General features: G+C 38.8%; 1 protein-coding gene across 1 annotated transcript in view; it reads left to right on the top strand.

Annotated features, from left to right (window-relative positions):
- TSPAN8 (tetraspanin 8) overlaps nucleotides 1–1,508 on the top strand; it is a 34,970-nt gene extending 33,462 nt beyond the window's left edge. Inside the window, exon 8 of the mRNA XM_055566401.1 lies at nucleotides 1,455–1,508. Coding sequence (XP_055422376.1) covers nucleotides 1,455–1,508 — 54 coding nt within the window. The remainder of the gene's footprint in view (nucleotides 1–1,454) is intronic.
- Nucleotides 1,509–25,726: the final 24,218 nt, after the last annotated feature.

Consider the following 25,726-nt stretch of genomic DNA (forward strand, 5'->3'; position numbering starts at 1 on the left):
AGCAACTTAAAAGCACAAAAAAAGATCAGTTCTTTCTCTCTTCACTTTATTAAGAAAAGAAAAAAGAAAAGAAAAAACCCATTGACACTGATGTTAACCACTTGTAGGCTAAAAGTTATACTAACAGAAGGTTTCAGGAATGGAGCAGTTAAATAAGAGCAAAAAGTAATTTTACATTTTTTAGATGGCTTCAGAATATGGGAGGTTGTGCACATTACTTAGCAAGATTATCCTGAGTCTTAGCGTACATTACTGTAGGATGAATCTCCTAATTATTACCTATTTTTGTGAACAATGATACGTTTTCTTTTCAGAGGCAGTGAAATGCAGGAAAGTGTGATATTAACTGTCTAGTTTGCTGATGCATGGTGGGCTTCTATTTCAAGGTTGCAACAGCAAAAAGCGATAGCTGCCTCATCCCACTGTTTTGGACATTTTCTTCTTTCCTGGTACTGGTCTCCCAGATTTAAGGCTTGGGAGCAAAGCAAAAGACTAAATTGTAACATTATCTCAAGTCATTCTAAAAGGATGACTTTTAGAACTTTCTGAATGAAAGTTGCTATCCTCCCAGAGAATTGGTGTTGATATATATATATATATATATTTTTTTTTTTTTGTAGGAAAAAATATTGGGCATACGTTCTCATTTGGAGGGCATTTCCAGGAAAGGAATAGTGAGCAGGACATCTTATTACAGGGGGAGCACTGGACATGACTCAGCATAAATGGTGTCTCACCCTCTCTCTGTCTGTCCTCCGAGGAGGCTGGTGGAGCCAAAACTTTCCATCCACAGATCACACAGGTCCTTTCTGTCATTTCTGCATCAAAGCCACAGCATGCCATTCACCAACTTCAGAGCCAATTAGGCACTGTTTTGAGGTCCCTTATTCTTGGGGGAGCCATTTAATGAGATAGAAATTATGCCGCAGATTTTCAGCTGTGCATTCTCACTTTAAAGGAAATTCCTGGATTTTCCCCTTAGATTTAGAAGCTTTTTAAGAAAAAAAAGTTACTTTTTTCCCCATCCTTCTTGGAGATGCCTAAAAATATGGCAAGAGAAATTCTCGACTCCTTGATTTTGACGTGGATGATCTAAACCAGATGATAGAAGCAGTTGGTGTCTTTAGCCCCGGAGGCCTGAGTTGCCCGGAGTTCCAGGGCCATGAGCTTGTAAGGGTGTGTGTGTTTCAGAAGGTTGGTTTCTCCAGTGGCAGTGCTACTGCACGATCAAATAGGGCCAGAGAGAGGCAGACTGCCAGCTGAAAACCCTGATGAAGACAAAAAATACTCAGAAGCTTTCTCAATGTTAGACTCCCAATAAGAGAGATGACTTAGATTAATAATATTAGAATTGTCAATAGCCAGAATTTTTTCATAAATAATGTTCTTTTTATTTATAATATCTCTAGCGTATCCCTTAAATTCCACGTTTCTCCTGTCATTCTATTTTCTAGGTACTTGGTCTGGTATTTTCAATTGTCCTGTACTGCCAGATGAGGAAGAAATAAAACTGTGGATGTGTCAAGCCATCATCAGTCAAACCCCTTTAAAGTTTTACTTTGGAGTTGTTACTTTAAATATATGAGTGCCATGTTAAGAGCAGCTTTCCTATTAAAATATATCATTTAGCTGGATCACAGAGATTTTCCTGTCATATTGAACATATTTAAAGTTTCAGAGACTGTGCATTTTCCCCCAAAATAAAAGTAATAGTCTTTTCTTTGGTGTGATCCTGTCTGATTATTGTGTTCAGGTGGTACTGAACACAGCTTAAAACATTCATCTGGAGCCACCCAGTGGAATAATAATCTCTGAGTAACAGGGCCATAGTTAGTCAGGGCTGGTGTCTAGTCTTTTCAGAAGCAACACTCTCTCATGAGATGTATCAACCATTGGTGATAAGATTGAATTAAGCCTCATGTTGGGAGATTGAGAGTGACCTCGTGAAAAGTCACCACATCTTGTCTATGTTCACTAGTGGCGTCTTAGTGAAAAGTCACCACATCTTGTCTATGTTCACTAGTGGCGTCTTGCCATTAGTTTGCCAGTCTTGCCAGGGTTTACTAATGGGGTCTGTTTTTCTCTCTGTTGAGGACAAGAAGATGCTTCCTTTCCAGCCAGTGAATTGCTGGTATGTCTGTGGATTTTCCTCTGGGACATAGTTATAAGTGCTTTTATATTTTTAATTCTCATGAGCATTTTTGCATTTTACTTTATATTGAGGCATAATATCCACACAATAAGGGCTTCTCAGGTGGTGCTAGTGGTAAAGAACCCACCTGCCAATACAGGAGACATGAGAGATGTGGGTTCGATCCTTGGGTCAGGAAGATCTCCTGGAGGAGGCCTGGCAACCCTCTCCAGTATGCTAGCCTGCAGAATCCAATGGACAGAGGAGCCTGGAAGGCTGCAGTCCATGGGGTTTCAAAGAATTGGACACAACTGTAATGACTTAGCCTGCACGCACATGTACGTATATACAATAAAGTGTACAAATCTCAAGTATTCACTACCTGGATAGTATGCACTGTCCAAATGAAGATACAGAGCATCTCCAGCACACCAGATGCTCTTCATGCTACCCTCCACTGTGGGGCATGCTAAAGCTGGCTTTCACTATGTCGACTAAAAAAAGATGTACAACTTAAGAGTTGTGAGTTAAGTTTTATTTGGGACAAAATGAGGACTGCAGCCCAGGAGGCAGCATCTCAGATAGCTCTGAGAGACTGCTCCAAATTGGCAGTGGGGGAAAGATAATATATAAGGTTTTGGTGAAGGGGGAGTTCAGTACCATGAAGCACTCATTTTACAAAAAGGCTTTCTGTTGGTCATGAGGATCTGATATCACCATGAAGGGATTTAGTGCTTCTCTAGATATGAGGAGATGCAAGGATTGAGATCATAAAAATCTGTTCCTAAAAATATCCAACCATCTAAAGACCTGTCCCACCAGATTCCCTGGAGCACAGAGCGCCTCACTCCACCCTGACTCCCTCAGGGGTTGTTGAAGGTCAGCAGCTATAGCAGCATGGGGTTCAGTCTCCATAGAGGCAGATGGCAAAGGCCTTTGTTGTTCAGTCATTGGCAATGCTCTTGTAAGTGCCAATTTCTAGTTGACACAGCTCCCTTGTGGTCATAAATCCGACCATACTTTGGGGGGCATTTCATGACCATTTTGTCCCGCATTTCTGGGAAGGCTTGTTCCCAGTTCTGAAGAAGATTTTTGTTGATAAGACACTCAGTGTGTTATTACTGGCCTAGGTCTTAATAGTCAAAGATCTCTGGACACCTGTCTTCTAGTTATGGTCCAGGAAAGTATTCCTTCTCGTTGCATCTTTTCATACCTAGAGTTACACTGTTACAATCATTGATCATATATCAAGCTATACATTTGATCAACTGCTTCAAGTCTAGTTATCATTGTCGTTGGGGGCTTAGTCATATACTTGGTAATACAAGAAATAATAATCTTGTGAAACAAGCAAAATACAAATGGTATAGTTAATAACACTAGTGGAATTAAAAATAAATAGTTTAGCCATGAGCCTCCCACACCAGTTTTTTTAAAAGATCATCAAGACTAAGGAATGGGTCACTTAAAGCAGAAATCTGATTTTTCATGTGGTTCAAATGTGTTACATTCAAGGATTTATAAGGTATGAAAGTACAGCACTCAGTTTGAATGATAGCACAGATATCTCCCCAAGATGCTCTAAGTTGTCAAGGGCCTTGCAATGCGTAGCACTGCCTTTCTCATTACAGAGACAGAATTCAATAGGCTAATAGCCCAGTTACTATCATTTAAATCTTATGAGAGTTGTTAAGGCTTAGATATGGTCAATTATATTCTCCAACCCCATTGAAGGCACACATACACACAAGCTGCTAAGTGGTCATACCGGTAGCATACAGAACTTTGACCCATTGGGATCATACCAATGGTAGATTGGTTAGGATTACCTCTAATTTGTTAACATGTATGACCTTAAATTCATGCTACATAAATTCCCAGGCTACAGTTTCATATCCATCCCTGTAGATGTGAAGGCCATGAATTAGGGCCACAAATCCACTGAGTTCCATACCAACCACTCTAAGGGTAATAATAGGCATAGTTCATAAAGCACCCAGCCTTGTCTCATAATTACCAGGTTGATCATTTTTAGTATGATTTAACCATTCCCAATGTAGAGGAACCTTGAAACCTAAATGACCATAGCCTGGTGTTAACTATGTAGATTCTCCCCATAGTTGTGGGAGTTTTCCTTTAAATAGATGAGAAGTTGATTTTTTATTGAGACTTAGCTCATCACTCCAACTGAGTTTAAATGACTGTAAGAGAAAAGTTAAATCTATGGCCAGCATCCCCAGAGCAGGTATTATTAACTGGCTAGGTGAGAGAATCCCGTTTAATAATATGAAAATAGAATAGGACTGAACATTCACCGAAAATAAATTTCCTAGTGGTATCTCTAGAGAACAGAAATCCACCAAGGTAATCCCATAAGTACTAGACATAGGTAATTGGCCACAACCAAACAGTTGGATTGAGTTTGTACTAGGATAGAATCATGTCCATGATAGAAAGCATTTGATTGATAGGCATAGGTCCAAGGAATCAAGAAAACATTATAAATGATCATAAAAGTCAGACCAGCATCTTGGGCAAGCTGTCTATTTCTGATGTCATCTTCTCGTCCTTGTGTAGTTTAGTTTCCTTTGTTAGAGCATTGTTTTAAGGTGAGATTGACGTCAGCAGGCCTCTCTATAGACCAGTCTGGCTTAGGGGCCTTTGGAAGTGGGAGTTAACCCAATAGTCAATTTCCCTTCAGTTTCACTGGGCATGAGCTAGTGAAGAGAACCTGATAGAAAGATCCTCCCATCCAGATTGGAGACAGTTCCTTAAATTACCTCTTCCAGTCTTGATTGCAGGTCATGTATGAGGCATCTGATCTTCATCCAAAGACAGATTACTAAAATAAGCTTCAGAAACAGCCCTAGAGTGTCCTTTAATAGTGCAATTAAATTTTACATTAATATGCCCTAACAACATAGAACTATCTTCCATTAACCAACTGGGATTTAACATTCATTGAAACATCTTTTTCTCCCTAAAATCACCATTATTTTTACCAAATATAACCAAATTAAGACTTGTTTGTAATATAGGTCTGGTTGCAATAAACTTGGCCTGATGATTTATATAACCATAATTGATCATAGACTTCTTTGCTGAGACTGTAAAAGTCTCAGACTGAAAGATCTAAGTGAATTCCTCCCTTTTCAAGGTCTCCTTCTTTACCAGGAACATACTTCCTACTTCCCTCAAGCAACCAAGAACTGACTTTTATTTTAGCATTTTATAGATTGGTGAGCATAAATACCAGTAATAATTTCTAAAACCTTGGTTTTCTTAGAACATTTTAGGATGACACCAAGCATCACTTATTTTTAATCCCAAATCTCTTTAGTGTCTCTATAAGAGGTAGTCAGTCTTTAGTAGTAAATGTTTCAATAACTTAGCTATTCAATACACTTCCAACATTTAGTTAAGCACAACCCTTAGAAGTTCAAGTTACCGCAATGCTTTTGGTATGTGCTAGTTTGTAGTAGACAACTCACTTGTCAGAGCAAAATCTATACATGTACATATACATCTCTTCCCATCTTTGTGCTTAGTGACATCACATTAGCACCTTGAAATCCACCATTGTGGGAGTACTTAAGTATTTACATCACAGAAATTCTGTAAGATCAGGGCATTCTTTTGGAGTACTGGTTGTTAAACATTTATCAATACACCACTACCCTTCAGCAAATACCTCCCTAAAGGTAACCATTCTCCTAATTTCTATGACCATCGATTTATTTTGCTCCTTCTTGAACTTTCTACAAATAGAAAGTAAAGTCTGCATTCTAGCTTCTTTTGCTCAACATTTTGTGAGATTCATCTGTATTGTTTCATGTCACTTTAGTTTATTCTCGTTGCTGAGAGGGTAACAGGCAGGAAGGCCAGGGGTCTCCGAACAGAGGAAACAGGCTACAAGTGTCAGGCATTTTTAATCTCTTTCTTAAGTGGCAGGTGTCATCTGCATATCTGAGGTTATTGATATTTCTCCCAGCAATCTTGATTCCAGCTTGTGCTTCTTCCAGCCCAGTGTTTCTCATGATGTACTCTGCATATAAGTTAAATAAGTAGGGTGACAATATACAGCCTTGACGTACTCCTTTTCTTATTTGGAACCAGTCTGTTTTTCCATGTCCAGTTCTAACTGTTGCTTCCTGACCTGCATATAGGTTTCTCAAGAGGCAGGTCAGGTGGTCTGGTATTCCCCTCTCTTTCAGAATTTTCCATAGTTTCTTGTGATCCACAGAGTCAAAGGCTTTGGCATAGTCAATAAAGCAGAAATAGATGTTTTTCTGGAACTCTCTTGCTTTTTCAGTGATCCAGCAGATGTTGGCAATTTGATCTCTGGTTCCTCTGCCTTTTCTAAAACCAGCTTGAACATCTGGAAGTTCACAGATCACATATTGCTGAAGCCTGGCTTGGGGAATTTTGAGCATTACTTTACTAGCATGTGAGATGAGTGCAATTGTACAGTAGTTTGAGCATTCTTTGGCATTGCCTTTTTTTGAAATTGGAATGAAAACTGATCTTTTCCAGTCCTGTGGCCACTGCTGAGTTTTCCAATTTGCTGGTATATTGAGTGAAACACTTTCACAGCATCATCTTTTAGGATTTGAAATAGCTTCACTGGAATTTCATCACCTCCACTAGTTTTGTTTGTAGTGATGCTTTCTAAGGCCCACTTGACTTCACATTCCAGGTGAATGATCACACTATCGTGATTATCTGGGTCATGAAGATCTTTTTTTGTATAGTTCTTCTGTGTATTCTTGCCATCTCTTCTTTTTATCTTCTGCTTCTGTTAGGTCCATACCATTTCTGTCTTTTATTGAGCCCATCTTTGCATGAAATGTTCCCTTGGTATCTCTAATTTTCTTGAAGAAATCTCTAGTCTTTCCCATTCTATTGTTTTCCTCCATTTCTTTGCATTAATCACTGAGGAAGGCTTTCTTATCTCTCCTTGCTATTCTTTGGAACTCTGCATTCAAATGGGTATATCTTTCCTTTTCTCCTTTGCTTTTCATGTCCCTTCTTTTCACAGCTATTTTTGAAATATAAATATTTCACAGACAGCTTCAGACAGCAATTTGGCTTTTTTGCATTTCTTTTTTTGGGGGCTGGTCTTGATCCCTGTCTCCTGTGCAATGTCACGAACCTCCGTGCATAGTTCATCAGGCACTCTGTCTATCAGATCTAGTCCCTTAAATCTATTTCTCACTTCCACTGTATAATCAGTCAGGTTAGGCACAGCTATTTCAAACAATGGAAATAGTCACATAATATGGGAACTGATGTTTTAGTTAACTCAGGCTGCCACAACAAAATACCATAGACTGAGTGACTTAAGCAGCAGAAATTAATAGTCTCACAATTCTGGAGGCTCAAGATCAAATTCTTGGCAGATGCTGTTCCTGGTGAGAGCTCTCTTCTAGCTTGCAATCAGCCACCTGTTCACTTTTTCTCACATGACAGCAAGAGAGAGTGAGTTCTCTAGTGTTTCATCATCAAAGGACACTAATCCTATCAGATTTGGGCTTCATCTTTATGATCTCATTTAACATTGTGCATGCACACTAAGGTGCTCCAGTCGCGTCCGACTCTTTGCAAACCACATGGACTGTATCTTGCAAGGCTCCTCTGTCCATGGGATTCTACAGCAAGCATTCTGGAATAGGTTGCCATTTCCTACTCCAAGGGATCTTCCCAATCCAGGGTTTGGAACTGTTTCTCTTATATCTCCTGCATTGGCAGGCAGGTTCTCTACCACTAGTGCCACCTGGGAAGCCCTCATTTAACCTTAATTACTTTGTTATTACAAATAGAGCCACACTGAGGGTTAGGGTACAAACATATGAATTTGGGGTTGGAGGGGCATACAATTTAGTGCATAGCAACTGCTTGCACAAGTGGGCGATAGAAGAAGTAAGAAGTCAAATGGGATGATAAGGTAAACCAGAAATTCAGAACAGTAGGATATTGCTACCACTTGTAGAACTAGAGGGATGGAGAAATTGTAACCAGAAGCCAGAATCTTGGGCCACACGTTGGAAGATGGAACCATGGCAGGGACATAGAAAAAAGACTGTCTGGTAGGAGACATGAAGGTGACTCAGCAGCTGCTGTCAGAACAGAGAAAGAGGGAAGTGCCCTGGTTTCTTTCCTCTTCCTCTCTCTAGCCTTCTGTTGGTGCCTTCCATTGGCTGACCTTACCAGAAGCCAGAAAGCAAGGGAGCTTGGGAATTGTAGTTTCTACTGATACAAGCCTAGTCTTTGCAAGGCAAGGATTGGACTGAGAAGACTGCCATAGCAATAGGAGATTTAAAAAGCAAGCACATTGGTGCTGAACTTTTTGATAAAGGGTATGAGAATTGTGGAAAGTATAAGTAAGATTTAAAATTTTCATGTGAGATTACACAAAGTTTCCTGGTTTCTTTCTGTTTCGATAAATACTCATTGTGTTTTAGAGACAGAGAAGACTTTAGAGCAGTTGTTCTTAACTGGAGGCCATTTGCCCGTAAGGGCATAAATTCCTGAAGACATTTTTTGGCTGTCCCAACTGGGGTCGAAAGGGAGTGTTACTGGCATCTAGTGGGCAGAAGACAGGGATGCTTCTAGACATCCTACAGTGCATCTCTTTATCTACCATGTTAATCGGTCCCTGTGCCTTTTTGATACTTTTATTCTATCTTCTCTCTTCCTCTTTCCTTAGTCATGGCCCTGGTTGAAGTCATCATCATTTCTCACTAAGATCATCACAGTAATCTCTTGATGAATTTTCTACCTTTTACTGTCTTCAAATACATTCCCCATTGCAATGCAAACAGGAATATTTCTAAAATGCAGATGTTATCATGTTCCATCACGTTCTTCCTAGTTTGGACATGACTACAAGTCTTTTGGTAAAAAACTAATTCTCCTTTTCCTTGCTCATCTCCAGACACTGCTTCATTAGCAGCCCATAAGCTTTCAACTTTGTTCTTCTGTTATCCTTTCATTTCTTTTCCACGCTGCTCCCTAATCCTGGAATGACCTCAGTACTCTTTGGTTGGATTCCTTCCAAAGTGAAGTGAAGTGAAAGTGGCTCAGTCGTGTCCAACTCTTTGCAACCCCACGGAGTACACAGTCCATGGAATTCTCCAGGCCAGAATACTGGAGTTGGTAGCCTTTCCCTTTTCTAGGGGATCGTCCCAACCCATGGATCGAACCCAGGTCTCCCACATTGCAGGTGGATTCTCTACCAGCTGAGCCACAAGAGAAGTCCAAGAATACTGGAGTGGGTAGCCTTTCCCTTCTCCAGCACATCTTCGTGACCCAGGAATTCGACAGGGGTCTTCTGAACTGCAGGCAGAGTCTTTACCACTGAGCTATCAGGGAAGCCCACAGATTCCTTCCAAGATCTGGCTCAAATGTCAGCGAAGCATTTTTAGATCTATCAGGATTGAATTAATTTTTCCATTCATCTGCGTTTTCCCATTACATATTATATTTATATATCACTTACCTGGTTTTTTTTTTTTTTGCTTTCTTTTTATTATAAGCTTATTGAGTATTCCCAAGTTACAGACTTGAATTTGTCCCCCAGACCCTGGCAAGGTGCCTAGAATATATTAGAGGCTCAATATTATAAAGCAGAGACATTACTTTACCATCAAAGGTTTGTCTAGTCTAAGCTATGGTTTTTCAGTAGTCATGTATGGATGTGAGAGTTGGACTATAAAGAAAGCTGAGTGCCAAAGAATTGATGCTTTTGGACTGTGGTGTTGGAGAAGACTCTTAAGAGTCCCTTGGACTGCAAGGAAATCCAACCAGTCCATCCTAAAGGAAATCAGTCCTGAATATTCATTGGAAAGACTGATGTTGAAGCTGAAACTCCAATACTTTGGCCACCTGATGCAAAGAACCGACTCATTTGAAAAGACCCTGATGCTGGGAAAGATTGAAGGTGGAAGGAGATGGGGATGACAGAGGATGAGATGGTTGGATGGCATCACTGACTCAACGGACATGAGTTTGAGTAAACTCCAGGAATTGCTGATGGACAGGGAGGCCTGGTGTGTTGTAGTCTGTGGGGTAGCAAAGAGTTGGACACGACTGAGCTGAGCTGAACTGAAGTATATATTGTCACTAATAGCACCTGTCCATTTGAAGAAAATTATCCATTTTTATTTTATAAAGATTTTTATATTTATCAATTTTATTTATAATTATAATAAAAATAGTTAATAATATAGTGCTTATTATATGTTAGGTAATGCTCTAAGGCAAGTGTCCCCAATCTCTGGGATCTGATGCCTGATGACCTGAAGTGGAGCTAATGTAATAATAATAGAAATAAAGTGCACAATAAATGTAATGCACTTGAATCATCCTGAAACCATGGTCCCTGGAAACCCCAACTTGGTCCCTGGAAAAAGTGTCTCCCATGAAACCAGTCCCTTTTGCCAGAAAGATTGGGGTCTGATACTCTAAAGATTCACATATATTATTTAAAACTCATTCAATTCTCACAACAATTCCATTATTTAAATTGTTATCCTCATTTTATAGATAAGGAAACTGAACCACAGGAAGGTTTAGTAAGTTGCTTAAAATTAATGGAACTAGGATTCAAATCCAGCTACTGTGGCTCTACAATGTACATTCTTAAATTACAACACTATAGTATATCTCTTGGAAAACTTATTTATTTAAGAAACAGAGTTTTAGATTCTTTCCAGAGTATTTACATTGTTGAGGGTAACAACTGAACATCAGAGTATGTTGACATATTATCACAAACCCAAATGGGAGTGGTCTCCTTTCCTTCAGCCTTATGCTTTGTGAACACCCCCATCATAACATTTATCACTTTGTATTTCAAGGTTCTGTTTCTGTGCCTGCTGCTTTTATTTTATAGGGAGCAACTGAGCCAACCTAGATAGCATATTGAAAAGCAGAGACATTACTTTGCCAACAAGGTTCATCTAGTCAAGGCTATGCTTTCTCCAGTGGTCATGTATGGATGTGAGAGTTGGACTGTGAAGAAAGCTGAGTGCCAAAGAATTGATGCTTTTGAACTGTGGTGTTGGAGAAGACTCTTGAGAGTCCCTTGGACTGCAAGGAGATCCAACCAGTCCATTCTGAAGGAGATCAGCCCTGGGATTTCTTTGGATGGAATGATGCTAAAGCTGAAACTCCAGTACTGTGGCCACCTCATGCGAAGAGTTGACTCATTGGAAAAGACTTTGATGCTGGGAGGGACTAGGGGCAGGAGGAGAAGGGGACGACAGAGGATGAGATGGCTGGATGGCATCACTGACTCGATGGACGTGAGTCTGAGTGAACTCCGGGAGTTGGTGATGGACAGGGAGGCCTGGTGTGCTGCGATTCATGGGGTCACAAAGAGTCAGACATGACTGAGCGACTGAACTGAACTGAACTGAGGCAATGAATGTGTCTTTTAACTTTATGCCTTAGCCACACATAGCATGGTACCTCCTGACAGAAGCTTACCCAACTAATGTTTATTAAATGAAAGAAGATACAGTGTTTGCATTTTTAAAAACATTAAAGTTGCCACATACATAAATGAAAGTTGACAGATCCTATGACTTACAACCAATTAACTTGATTCCAAAAGATACCTGGAGATTAAAATATCTTGTCCTCTTTCCTGAGAAGAATTTGTTTAGTTGATCACTTTGATCTCCTCTTTCTTATAACAATGGGTGGTGATTAAGAACTATAGAATCTGGAATCAGGTATGTCCAAGTTCCAATCATGGCTTCAATGTCTAGTCATTGAGTTATTTTGAACATGTTACTTACTTTCTCTGTGCCTCATCTGAAAACCAAGGAGATGGCTATTGTGAGATTAAATGAGGCAATCAATGCATACAAAATATTTAGAATGTATGCTACAGTTACTACTCAATAAGTGTTAGGAGCTATAATATCATCATTATAAGAATAAGTAGACCTAGCATTATCATTAAATACTCACTTACCAAGTTTTGGTTTTGATTATGAAGCTTCTTTACACTTCAAAGAAAGTTTGGAGCCATCATGGAATTCATCTTCAAAGATCTGAATTTTTGAAATGGATTTTGACACCAGCTCCTCCACAGAATGATAAATTTGCTCAAAATCTTTTTCCAAGGCTGCTATCCAGTGATCATGTTAAGTTACAGAACCAAGAAAACAAGGAAGGAATAATAGGCCAGGAATCGAGCTGCATGGAATGACAGTGAATGAAAAGGGATGTAATCCAGAGCTCATTGTGATGTTAAACAGCATGCATCAAATGGAGAGAAACGTCAATTAGCTTTGCCAGTAAGGTGAGATGTGGATAAGTTGTGTCTATTTAATATGATCTGAGATGTTCAAGCTGGTTTTAGAAAAGGCAGAGAAACCAGAGATCAAATTGCCAACATCTGCTGGATCATTGAAAAAGCAAGAGAGTTCCAGAAAAACATCTATTTCTGCTTTATTGACTATGCCAAAGCCTTTGACTGTGTGGATCAGAAGAAAATGTGGAAAATTCTGAAAGAGATGGGAATACCAGACCACCTGATCTGCCTCTTGAGAAACCTATATGCAGGTCATGAAGGAACAGTTAGAACTGGACATGGAACAACAGACTGGTTCCAAATAGGAAAAGGAGTACGTCAAGGCTATATATTGTCACTCTGCTTATTTAACTTATATGCATAGTACATCATGAGAAACACTGGGCTGGATGAAGCACAGGCTGGAATCAAGATTGCTGGGAGAAATATCAATAACCTCAGATATGCAGATGACACCACCCTTATGGCACAAAGTGAAGAGGAATTAAAAAGCCTCTTGATGAAAGAGGAGAATGAAAGAGGAGAGTGAAAAAGTTGGCTTAAGCTCAACATTCAGAAAACGAAGATCATGGCATCTGGTCCCATCACTTCATGGGAAATAGATGGGGAAACAGTGGCTGACTTTATTATTTTGGGCTCCAAGATCACTGCAGATGATAACTGCAGCCATGAAATTGAAAGACGCTTACTCCTTGGAAGAAAAGTTATGACCAACCTAGATAGCATATTCAAAAGGAGAGACATTACTTTGCCAACAAAGGTCCGTCTAGTCAAGGCTATGGTTTTTCCTGTGGTCATGTATGGATGTGAGAGTTGGACTGTGAAGAAAGCTGAGCGCCGAAGAATTGATGCTTTTGAACTGTGATGTTCGAGAAGACTCTTGAGAGTCCCTTGGACTGCAAGGAGATCCAACCAGTCCATTCTAAAGGAGATCAGCCCTGGGTGTTCTTTGGAAGGAATGATGCTAAAGCTGAAACTCCAGTACTGTGGCCACCTGATGCGAAGAGTTGACTCATTGGAAAAGACTCTGATGCTGGGAGGGATTGGGGGCAGGAGGAGAAGGGGACAACAGAGGATGAGATGGCTGGATGGCATCACCGACTCGATGGACGTGAGTCTGAGTGAACTCTGGGAGTTGGTGATGGACAGGGAGGCCTGGCGTGCTGCAATTCATGGGATCACAAAGAGTCGGACACGACTGAGCGACTGAACTGAACTGAACTGAACTGAGCCTCAGTTGTGTCAAAGCCAAGAGCAATAACAAACTGAGGTGAACATGACATTGCACCTGGCTCAGGATACCTCCAAGAGTAATTTGTGACATTATTTCAAGTGATTCCAACAGAACATGTTGTTCTCTGAAGAAATTGCAATTTGGAAAAAGGTTAGGGTCACAGCACATGGAAACGGTCAGGAATGTCATAAACATGCAAGAAATCATTAATAAGTTCATACCTGGAAGCTATAATAATTGGCAATCGAACCTCTTTTTTTTTCATAACTAAAAGAGAAAGTCTTATCTAGAGACAGGCAAGTCAAAGAAAACTAAGCCCAATAAGTACTAAGAATTAAAATGAGCATCAAATGTGTATAAAGAGCATTAAGATGTGAAGTCTAGGTGACCTGGGAAAAGCACAGTCTCATGGGTCTGGAAGCTGGAGCTGTCAGGCTGTGGGTCTGGCTTTGTGTGATGCTGGCTAAAATCCCAATACCATTTCTATCCTCATTAATTATCCCCCAGTGGTTAAAATTCTGGATTTTGGAAAGTACTTTCCAAAGATCTAAAGATCTAAAAATACTTAGATAGAAAGAGAAAATTTCTGATGGAATAACCAACTTTCCTGGGCAGCATCCAGCCATATAAAGTCTAAAAATATCTTGGAAACAGAAATATTAGAGACACATAAAGCAGACATGTTATTTCCTTATGCTCAGATTACTCTTATATATAATTATCCTATATCTTTATGGTTAAATGGTAGTAATATGTGTCCTGGTTAAACAAATGAGAAAGGGGAAAAAGAAAGAATGGTGCTGGGATTACAAGACTGCTAAGTCTCCAAAGAAAAATAGTTATTCAAATAAGCTTTTCTGAGATGGTTGGGTTAAACTGAAGTGTTGAATTACCTGTTGTGAAAAAAATGTTGGTAAAATAATTAAAATTCTTTGAGAAACTTACCCAATCATCCTAGGAAAAGGAAAGACCACATCATACAGAGATGGAAACTGGGACAGGCACCATCATCTATCTAGGAGACACCAGCTATTTGTCAGGTTCAAGGCTAGGCACTTTGCATACTTTATTCCAAGTTGATATCTCAGTACCAATGCCTGGCTCCAATCTCTTGAGATTTTGAATTAATTGATGTGCACTGCAGTTGAGAACCATGTCTTTAGAGGAATTCAGTGAGAACCAGTTTCTGCTCCTAGTACCCCCTTTTTAAAAATCTTTATTTATTAATATATTCAGCTACATCAGGTCTTAGTTGAGGCACAAGGGCTCTTCAGTGAAGGACAGGGGCTTTTTGGGTCATGGACTTCAGGCTCTAGAAGGTGGGCTCAGTTGTTCTGTGGCCTGTGGAGATCTTAGTTCCCTGACCAGAGAGCAAACCTGTGTGCCCTGCTTTGGAAGGTGAATTCTTAACCACTGGACCACGAGAGAAAGTGAAAGAAAGTGTTAGTTGCTCAGTAACTTTTCTGTGTGTTGTTGAATTCCAAAAATTTTGTCAAGCATGTTCCCATCAGAGCACCTGCATACACCTACAATATGCCCAGTAACTCCTAAATGTCACCTTGACATGTGCCCAGTAACTCCTAAATGTCACCTTGAAATGTGCCCAGTAACTGCTAAATATTTTCTACTCTTGAGCCTGTGGATAAGCTTTATAAATTCAACATTAGTTTTTCCATGGGTTCCATCTCAGCCTTATTTCAGAGTGAAAGTTGGGGTAGCTTATCAAACATTATTCTGTCTTCTATTGTCTAATATGGAATGACTGCCTTCCTACAGACTGGCTCTAATAATTCATAGTTATAATCTCCTTAGTGTTTGGTAGCATGTAAAGAACTTAAGAAATCTTGCATTGAAAGCAGCAAGCAGGGAATCCTTGGTGGCTCAAGGGGTACAGAATCCACCTGACAATGCAGGAGACGTGGGTTTGATTCCTGGTCCGGGAAGATCCCATGTGCCTTGGAGCAACTAAGTCCGTGTACCACAGCTACTGAACCTGTGCTCTAGGGCCCGGGAGTTGCAACTAGTGAGCCCACGCACTACAACCACTGAAGCCCATGTGCTCTGAGGCCTGTGCACCAAAACAAGAGAAGCCACCACCATGAGAAGCCCATGTACCACAGCTAGAGAGTGGCCACAACTGGAGAAAAGCCCTGCAGTAAGGCAGACCCAGCACAGCCAGAAACAAATAAGTCATAATGAAGAAAGCAGCAAACATGATTCTGTCTTCTGTTGTCTAACGTGCAATGACTGTCTTTTCTTTAGACTTGAATCTTTGCCTCAGGTGTGCCTGTGGAGTAAGCACAGCAGCCTGTGCTATGAAAGCTCCACCATTTGGCTTAGGATGGGCTGATGGCAAACATCTTTCCTGAGATCTGCACTGCACCTCCTCGGCCCATGCCAGGTCCTTCCACCCCCATGCCTTTGCTGAGGCCTCCATGGTCCAAAGACTGTCGTGCTTCTATGAAACAGCCACTAACCTGTGGACAATATCGCCGAAAGTGTTAACCACCTGCCAAGGTCAAGCTGCAGCAGTTAAATTCCAGTCATGCCATAGTAAAAACCCTCTTGGCATACTGTAAGTAGGGTTTTATGAACTGCCAAAGGAGCATTCCCTCCCCACATATTTAAATCCATGGCCCATGAATACAAGCCCTATAAGAAAATTGGGTCTACTCCCAGTTTATAAATTCTACTCCCAAAGCATATACACCAAAAGTTGGGTTTGAGATAACATTCCCCAAACTATAAAATACAGCCATGAAGTAAGCTGAGATGAATGCTGGCTTCTAAAGGGGAAAAGGAGGAGGTAAGCCAAGGAGGCCCAGTGTATTATTTTCTAATTTACCACCAGATGAATCGCTCTACCTTCTCTGGAGAGGGGATGGCTGTAGGATAGCTTGATGTTGAAGAGGGTCTGGGGGTGGCATGCAGAGAGCCCTCCAGAATTAAACTAACAGGGGTCCCTAAATACAAAAGAAATATCAGATATGGGGAAGAAGCGCTTCTCCATAACAGTGCTCATTTGAAATAAACTTTTTATTTATTTAAAAATTTTATTTATTTTTTAGGCTTAAAGCCTTTATTTCCAGTTTTATTGAGATATAATTGACATACAGCCTTGTATAAGTTGAAAGAGTATTAATTTTAAAATTGTATTGTTTTACCATCTACTCAAAGAATGGTATACATAAAAAAAAAAAACAACTAAAAAAAAAAAAAACTACAAGTGTAAGTTTGTTTTTTTCCCCAAGCTTTAAACTTTTTGTTTTGTTCTGGAGTATAGCCGATTAACAATGTTGTGGTAGTTTCAGGTGAACAGTGAAGGGACTCAGCCATACAGATACACGTATCCATTCTCTCCCAAACTCCCCTCCCATCCAGGCTACCTCATGCCATTGAGCAGAGCCCACTGAGCATAGGGCTACACAGTAGGTCCTTGTTGGTTACCCACTTTAAATATGGCAGTTGTCTCTATGACCTTCCTAAAGTCCCTACAAATGTGAGGCTTTTAAAGCAAGTCTACAAATTCTCTACTACTCCTTTCTCCAAATGTAAAGTCCAGTTCTGCTCCCCTTGATTGTGCGGATGTAGTGACTCACTCTAATGAATAGAAAGCTGTAGAAGTGATAGTGTGTGACTTCTGAAAGCAGATTGTAAAAAGCACTGTGGCTTCCTCCCTGCCCTGAACTACTATCTGGAAGAAGCCAGGTGCCAGATTGTGAGGACACTCAAGCATCCCTCTGGAGACATCTGTGTGGTGAGGAACTGAGGCCTCTCACTAACAGTCTGTGAGTAAACCTTCTTAGAAGCAGATCCCTCAGCCCCATCCAGCCTTTAGATGACTATTGCATTCAAACTTAACTCTCTTGATGAGAGATCTTGAACCAGAACTACCTAGCTAAGGCTTTCACCAATTTCTAGCCCAAAGAAATTATATAATAGTGATTCATTGCTCTTTTAAGTCTCTACCTTTTAAGTACTTTGTTAGCCAAAAAATCAGTAAGTGTACAGCTTAAAGAATTTTCAGAAACTGAACACCCTAGTACTCAGATTGGGACACAGAACTTTACTCCACTACTTCCATTAATTCAGAAGCCCCTTTTCTGCTCCTTTTGAGTCATCAGTGTGAGGGTGATGCTATTAGTGACTTCTAAAAGCATACTTCATTTTTCCCATTTTTGTACTCAATATAAATGGAATTTATCAGTATATACTACTTTGCGTCTGCCTTTGATCACTCCATGTTATGTTTATGAAATTTAGTCACACTTTCTAGTGTAGTTGTAGATGGTTACTTTTCATTGCTTTATAGTTTTCCATTGTATACATACAAAATTATTTATCAAAAAGCATATATTGTTTATTAATTTTCTTTAATAATTTTTACAGCTACATTTTAAAATAAAGTCTTATGCTTGGAAACGTAGCTGCTGTAATCACTGCTTTCTCTCCCATCTGGAGAGGGAGATGTTTTCTGTTAGTGTTTGATTCAGACAGATCCGACTCTGATATTTAATTTGGTCAGTTCCATTGTGTGTGTATGTGTGTGCTTTTGATCAAGTTAATGAAAGACACACACATAAATCTATGCATGAATGTACATAGTATACAAATATTTAATCTACAAATAATGAGAAAAATCATATAATTATCTCCATAGACACCAAAAAAATTCCTTGAGTAAAGTTAAATGCCCTTTCCTGAAAAAACAGAACATAATAAAATAGAAGTCTGTGGATATTCCCTTAGCTGGTTCCCTCAATTCAATATCTTACTTAATGAAGAAACTCAAGAAAATCAATGCTAAAGCTAACATACTCAGTAACAGAATTTGCAGAGGAAACAGACTATAAAATGTGAGAATAGAGAAACCATTAGTCTTCATATTACCAAACAATATGTGGTCAAACGGGCTCCGCAGGTGGCTCAGTGGTACAGAATCCACCTGCAATGCAGGAGACATGGGTTTGATCCTTGGATGAGGAAGATACCCTAGAGAAGGAAATGGCAAGCTACTCAAGTATTCTTGCCTGGGGAAATCCCACAGACAGAGAATCTGGAAGGCTACAGTCCATGGGATTGCAAAAGAGATGGAAACTAAACAATAACAATATCAAATGGGGTTAAAAGATAGAGGGAAAGATTGCATTTATAATAGAAACAAAAAAGATATAATACTTAAGGATAAAATTTCACATAAAATGTTTAAAATCTGTATGAAGAAAACTTGAAAATGCTTGAAAAACACAAATAAGGCTTGAAAAAATAGATAACTCTTGTTCTTGGAGTAGAAGATTCAATATTATAATTATGTCAATTACCTCATTAGTATGCACATTTAATGCAATCTGAATATGAATATCAAAAAGCATTTTTTTGGAGCTAGATGAATTAGTCTAAAATTCATATGCAAAAAATAAGTATGCAGCAAAATGAATAGTAATAATTAAAACAATTGATAATATGATACAAATAGAATAGAAATTCCACAAACACCCTGAAGTCCATCTGACTAGTTTATGGTAAAGGTGGCATCTCAAATCACTATGGGGAAAAATGAGTTTTAGTAAATTCTGTTGGAGCAATTGGACAGCACTTGATAAAGAATAAAAGTATATCTTCACTTCACACTATACCATAATAATTCTAAGTGAATCTTAAAAAAGAAAGCATAAGCAGCAAAAAGAACCATTCCATTCTTTAATAATCTAGAAGTAAAGAAATTTTTAAAAACTATTTCATAAAATACAGAAGCAGTAAAAATTAATACATCTAATTTTTACATAAAAGTAAAGAATTTTGGCCTGAGATATACCCATACTGTTGTCTATGTAAGAAGTAGTATAAAAAAGAGAGCCACTATTAAAGTCAAAAGATGAAGAATAAGCTGGAGAAAATATTCACAACTTAAAAGTGCTATTGCTGGGAAAAATATCAATAACCTCAGATATGCAGATGACATCATCCTTATGGCAGAAAGTGAAGAAGAACTAAAGAGCCTCTTGATGAAAGTGAAAGAGGAGAGTGAAAAAGTTGGCTTAACTCCTTGGAAGGAAAGTTATGACCAACCTAGACAGCATATTAAAAAGCAGAGACATTACTTTGCCAACAAAGGTCTGTCTAGTCAAGGCTATGGTTTTTCCAGTGGTCGTGTATGGATGTGAGAATTGGACTATAAAGAAAGCTGAATGCTAAAGAATTGATGCTTTTGACCTGTGGTGTTGGAAAAGACTTGAGAGTCCCTTGGACTGCAAGGAGGTCCAACCAGTCCATCCTAAAAGAGATCAGTCCTGAGTGTTCATTGGAAGGACTGATGTTAAAGCTGAAACTCCAATACTTTGGCCACCTTATGTGAAGGGCTGACTCATTTGAACAGACCCTGATTCTGGGAAAGACTGAAGGCAGGAGGAGAAGGGGACGACAGAGGATGAGATGGTTGGATGGCATCACTGACTCAATGGACATGAGTTTGAGTAAACTCTGGGAGTTGGTGATGGACAGGGAGGCCTGGTGTGCTGCAGTCCATGGGGTCACAAAGAGTCGGACACGACTGAGAGACTGAATGAACTGAACTGAAAAGTGCTAATTTCCATTATATGTAAAGAGCTATTTACAATCAAGAGGAAAAAGATCAAGCATCCAATAGAAAAGTGGGCAAAAACATGAAGACAGTTTATAGAAAAAGAAAAATAAATAACTGAAAATAAGAGAACTATAAATTAAACTGCTCTAAGAAATCATTCCTCACCTTGCAGTTTGACAAATATCTGAAAGCTTTAATGATGTGTTTTGTTGGCAGCACTATAAAAAATAAGCCCTTTTATATAATGCTGTAGGCTTGCAAAAATGTCTAACCTCTGCAGATGGGAATTTAGAAATATCTGACAAAGCTACATCTCTGATTAACCGTTGATCTTGTAGTCTCAACATTTAGAAATCTACCTTGTAGTTCCACCTCCACAAATGTGAAATGGCATGCACAAAGCTTATGTGTTGGTGTTATCTGCAATAGCAAAGATTGGGGGTCCAAATAAGGAACATGAGTTAAATAAACTATGGTCCACTTATGAGGTACTATGCAGCTGTAAGGAAAGAATGAGGAAGATCTCTGTGAGCTGATTCCTGGCTATGAATTGATTTCTAGGCTATCTTGTTAAGGGAAAAGCAATGTGTGTTGCAATATCATACGTCTGTGTATAAGAAATAAGGAGATATAGGGATATGTATTCATATTCACTCATTTGTGGAAAAGGAGACCAAAGGATAAAATAGAAACTAATGAAAATGATTGCCCACAGAGGGAGCACGGAAGGGAAGTGGAGGGAAAAGAATCAGGATGAGAGTTCTCTGAACATATCCCCTCAAAGTGAAAGTGAAAGTGAAGTCGCTCTGTCGTGTCGGACTCTTTGCGACCCCATGGACTGTAGCCCACCAGGTTCCTCCGTCCATGGGATTTTCCAGGCAAGAATACTATTTTGTAGATCAATAATTAAAGGGAAACCAATTTTGAGTTTCCCTTGTGGCTCAGCTGGTAAAGAATCCGCCTGCAACGTGGGAGACCTGGGTTCGATCCATGGGTTGGGAGGATCCCCTGGAGAAGGGAAAGGCTGCCCACTCCAGTATTCTGGTCTGGAGGATTCCATAGACTGTATAGTCTATGGGGTCGCAGAGTTGGACACGACTGAGCAACTTTCACTTCACTTCAATTTATAGGTTAATAAATACATGTTTAAAAATTACAATTTTAATTTTCTCATTGCCTCTTTCATCTCATGCTGTAATATGTCCTGCTTCAGATATTAAATTATCAAGTCATCTTTCTTCTATGATTCTCATTTTATGTGTGTGTGCATATATATATATGTGTGCATATATATATATATATATATATATATATATATATATATTGCTTTCTCAGCATAGCTTCCACATAACTGAATCTCTTATAGCTCCCTGCTTTTAACTCTCTGAGCTACACTATAAAATTTTAGATTTATCTTCCAGTTCAATAATTCTTTCCCTGGGTCCTCTTCCTTTGTTTTCTCATAAAAAATAAAATAAAAAATCCTGGATCACTAAAGTAACTATTTTTTTCCTCTTCCTTTAAAATATTCAAAATGTATACTTTCTAAAAATATAAAGTTATACAATTAGCCAAGCATACAAAAATGATATCTAGAGACCATAATTTTAGATGAAAGTCTTTTTTAGATACTATATTCTTGCTGAATTGCGTGGAGAGAGTTTATTTGCTACCTCAATGAGCAATTATCCTTCAAACATAGTCATTTTATGACTGTTTAGAATTATTTATAAAGCTAAGTTACAGGTCAAGTAAAAATTTCCACAAACTGCTCTATCATGGTTCATTTATTACCATCCTCTAGGAACTTGACCCTTTGAGAGGGGACAAAAAGCTCAGGAAATAAGAATAATTCCATTAATTCCCTTAGTAGTCTTATCAATGGGTGGCGTCAGATGAAAAGACAAGCTAATATTTTTAAGAATTGAAACATTATGCTCTGACTCACAACGGAAATGCAGGACTTTAGGGATTCTCTTGGACATAACTGTGAAATCAGAAATCTCATTCTTCTGTTGGAAATCTCATTCATCTGCACTGCTCTACATTCTCTTTCAGAACGCTTTCTCCAATGCCCTTTCCCCCACTATTCCCCTTACCCTGTAGCTGTACATCTGTACACGTAGAGTTTGTGTCTGCTGTTTTAGCCTTATGTACACTTTTTGCTTTTAATCTGTTATTTTTTGTCTTTTAAGGTGTCAGAAAAGAAAGCTGAGGGCTCTACAAAGTGGAATGAATACTTGACTGAGACCCCGACAAACAAATAGCTAGTGTTTTTGGCACCATGCTTAAAAGGAGGTATTTTGGCTCACATTCCATGACATATTGACTTTTTCCTTACTTATTCATAAATTAAAACATAAATTAATGAATGATAAAAATAGTAAATAAATGTAAGGAAATGTATACTCACTGGGCAGCCAGCTAAAATCAGTTTGCATGGATATTTTGCTTAGTAAGCATTCTATATAATTAGCATGAAAATAGAATCAAGCTAGGCAGGAGGGTTACTCTTATGATCACAATAATACATATTTTAAGCATTTATTTTAAATAATTAAAATTTAAAGTGCTTTTAAGGGTATAGTAAAATGGAGTAAACATTTAACTCCATTTTGCAAAAATTCTAAAGATGCTGCTGCTGTGATGTCATTTAATGAACATATAATCTGAACAATATTTGGCAAGGAGAAATTGTTAGTCTATGAGCATATAAAGCCTCTGCTGGGGAGAGTTATCTCTTAGATTCTTTTTATCCTCCTATTACTGAGTGAATGCTTGGGCTGGGAAGCAGTCAGTCATGCACAATCAAGATGAGAAATGTGAGCTGTGCTCTGAAAGTGAGTTCTGTCTAGTAGCTAAGGAAGTCATGTGTAGTCTCCTCCAAATACTGGGAGCTCACTGAATGGACTAGTGCAGGAGTAATTCATGTACACGTGGCCCAGAGGAATGATAACTCTAAAACAGCAGGCATACCACTCTGTTGGTCTGAGACAAAGGCAATGATAAAAGCAAGTGTCTAATAGTTTCTATTGTTGTGTTCCCCAAACTCATGGTTTGTTTTGTCTTCAAACCTCATCATTTTAATGATATTCTCCAAGGGGGTGGCCAAAGTGATCTTTTAAAAATATAAATCAGATCATATCACTTCTGTGCTTAACCCTCTCCCCTCCCACCCCATCCATGGCCTTCCATTGCACCTTGAATAAAATCCAAAGTTCTTCAAGGTTCTATATGACCCAGGTCCTGCACTCTGTCCAAACATCAGCTGTGACCTTTGATGATAGTCCTCCAGCCTTTTTTTTTTCTCCAAATCTCCAGTGTTCAGAATAGTCCCAGGACATAGTTGGTGGTCAATACACACTTGTTGAGTAATTGAATGAACGAATGGTTCAGAGTAGCTGTTATAAAAATCAGCAACACATTTGAATCACCAAGAAAACTTTAAAAAGTAAAGAGTCCTGAAACCCACACCTAGAGTGTCTGGTTTACTTTCTGTTGTGAAGTGAGGCACTGATATTTTTTAGAGTTCCTCCAAAGATACTGATATACAGGTAGAAATGAGAAACAGTGACCAGGAGGAAATAATAACTGTTATTAAAATAATAACATGGCTTGATAAGAACCTGAACTCTCCCCTTCTATCACCATCATATAACCCTATATATTCCCCCCAAATAAATATTTCCTTATTTATTGTTAGAAGAATCTGCTAGATTTCAAGTTGCTAGTAGATGCTGACTGTAATGATAGACTAAACTTTGGTTTACTTTTATTTATTCTGTCCTAAAATCACTAGGTTAGGTTCCTGGAAATTTCTGACATGGAAAAAGGAAGGGCCATTTGAATCTGGTTTCATACACTACAGCTTTGCTGATTAAAAATATCTGGGTCTCAGCCAAAGGTGTCGTCATGTTGACTACAAGACTATTGCAAACAAACCCCAGCACCCAGGCAGATCTGAAGTTCAAAGCTTATTTAGATTGGGAACTCTTATTAAAGAAACTGTCATCTGTGCTCAGAATAATGGCTTGTAAATCTTCCAGCACTATTTTTCACCTAATCGGATTTGTCTTCTACAGAGCAAACTCAAAGAAGGAAATCTGGAAATTTTGGCCTCGTATGTACACAGACACCAGATGGCCGACAGGTACCGAGCTGGTTTTTGTAGTAGGGTACACTGAATGAAAAAGACAAATCTCTATAAGATGACAATAAATTTCCCAAATGGCCTGTGTGAAATCTTTAAAGGTTGAAGATAAAGGTTTTGGGTTACATTGTCCTTAATATGAAAGGGGGATAAATGGAGCCAGGTGGGCTGCTATTTCAGGCCTGAGCAGAGCTGTCTTCTGAAACTGTGAACATCATAAAAGAAATTGGATGGAGTTTGGAAGCAGTAAATTACTGTAGGGTTTACATTGGAAGCACAGATGCTTGCTATCTACTTGCAAGGATCCTTTTGAAGGTAGAGAAGCTGAGGTCTCAGTTAGAGAGGAGCAACCCTCAAAAGATTCTTTTAACTATTGAAAATGGAGATATCTTTTCTTTTCTAGACAGGAAGAAGCTAAAACAAACTGATTTTTCTTTCCTTCTTCCTTTCTTATGCTCAAATCCTAATTCCACTACAGGTCCACAATCATGAGTCCCAATTTCCAAATCCAAAAAATTCTAGAAAGTGAGTTGTTTTCATAATTCATTTTATTACAAAACTTGTCCTGAATTGACTTGAAGCTATTAGTAGTCTTTATTCTACTGAATGCGGCTGAAGTCATAATCATATAACTGATTGTGTGTTTCCTGACTTCCCTGGGGATGGTACTCCATATACAATTCTTAATACCTTTTCCAAATCTGAAAAACATGAATTCTAAAGTATATCTGGCTTAAGTGAGGAATAGACCCAAACTCATGAATTTACATGAATTGAAATGCTCCCTAAGGTTGATGGATTGGAGATGCCCCACCTGATACTTTTATTTTTATCATGCCAAAAAGTGGCCGTAGCTATGACTGTTTACAGGGATGCATACCTCTGAGGTAGTATGAACAGAGTAGAAAGACTCTTTTACAAGTTAAATGGTTCTTAACTCACAAAACAGAAGTCAACATCTAGTCATGTATTCCGAAGGTTCTTTTTAGCACTTCAGAGCTGGTAAAAGTGGAGTCAAATATGAATTTTTACCTTTAAAAAAATTATTATTCTTTTGGCAGCCTTCAAGCCAAACCCTGAGTACTGATTGTGATAAGATTTGTGTAAACATCACAGAGATAAAAGAATTGGTCAATTGAACTGAGTTTGAGCTGGGCTTGGGTAATTATTTTGGACTGATATTTAACAGATTTATTTGGATTAGATTTATTACAAGTTCCTTTCTTATGAAGTAGTCAAAGTTGGAAAAAAAATGAGTTGATTGTTTTGAGTTTTGCCTATTCGGAGTCAGTTAGGCAATTTTA

Source organism: Bubalus kerabau, chromosome 1, assembly GCF_029407905.1.
Source record: "Bubalus kerabau isolate K-KA32 ecotype Philippines breed swamp buffalo chromosome 1, PCC_UOA_SB_1v2, whole genome shotgun sequence".
Lineage (NCBI taxonomy): Eukaryota > Metazoa > Chordata > Mammalia > Artiodactyla > Bovidae > Bubalus > Bubalus kerabau.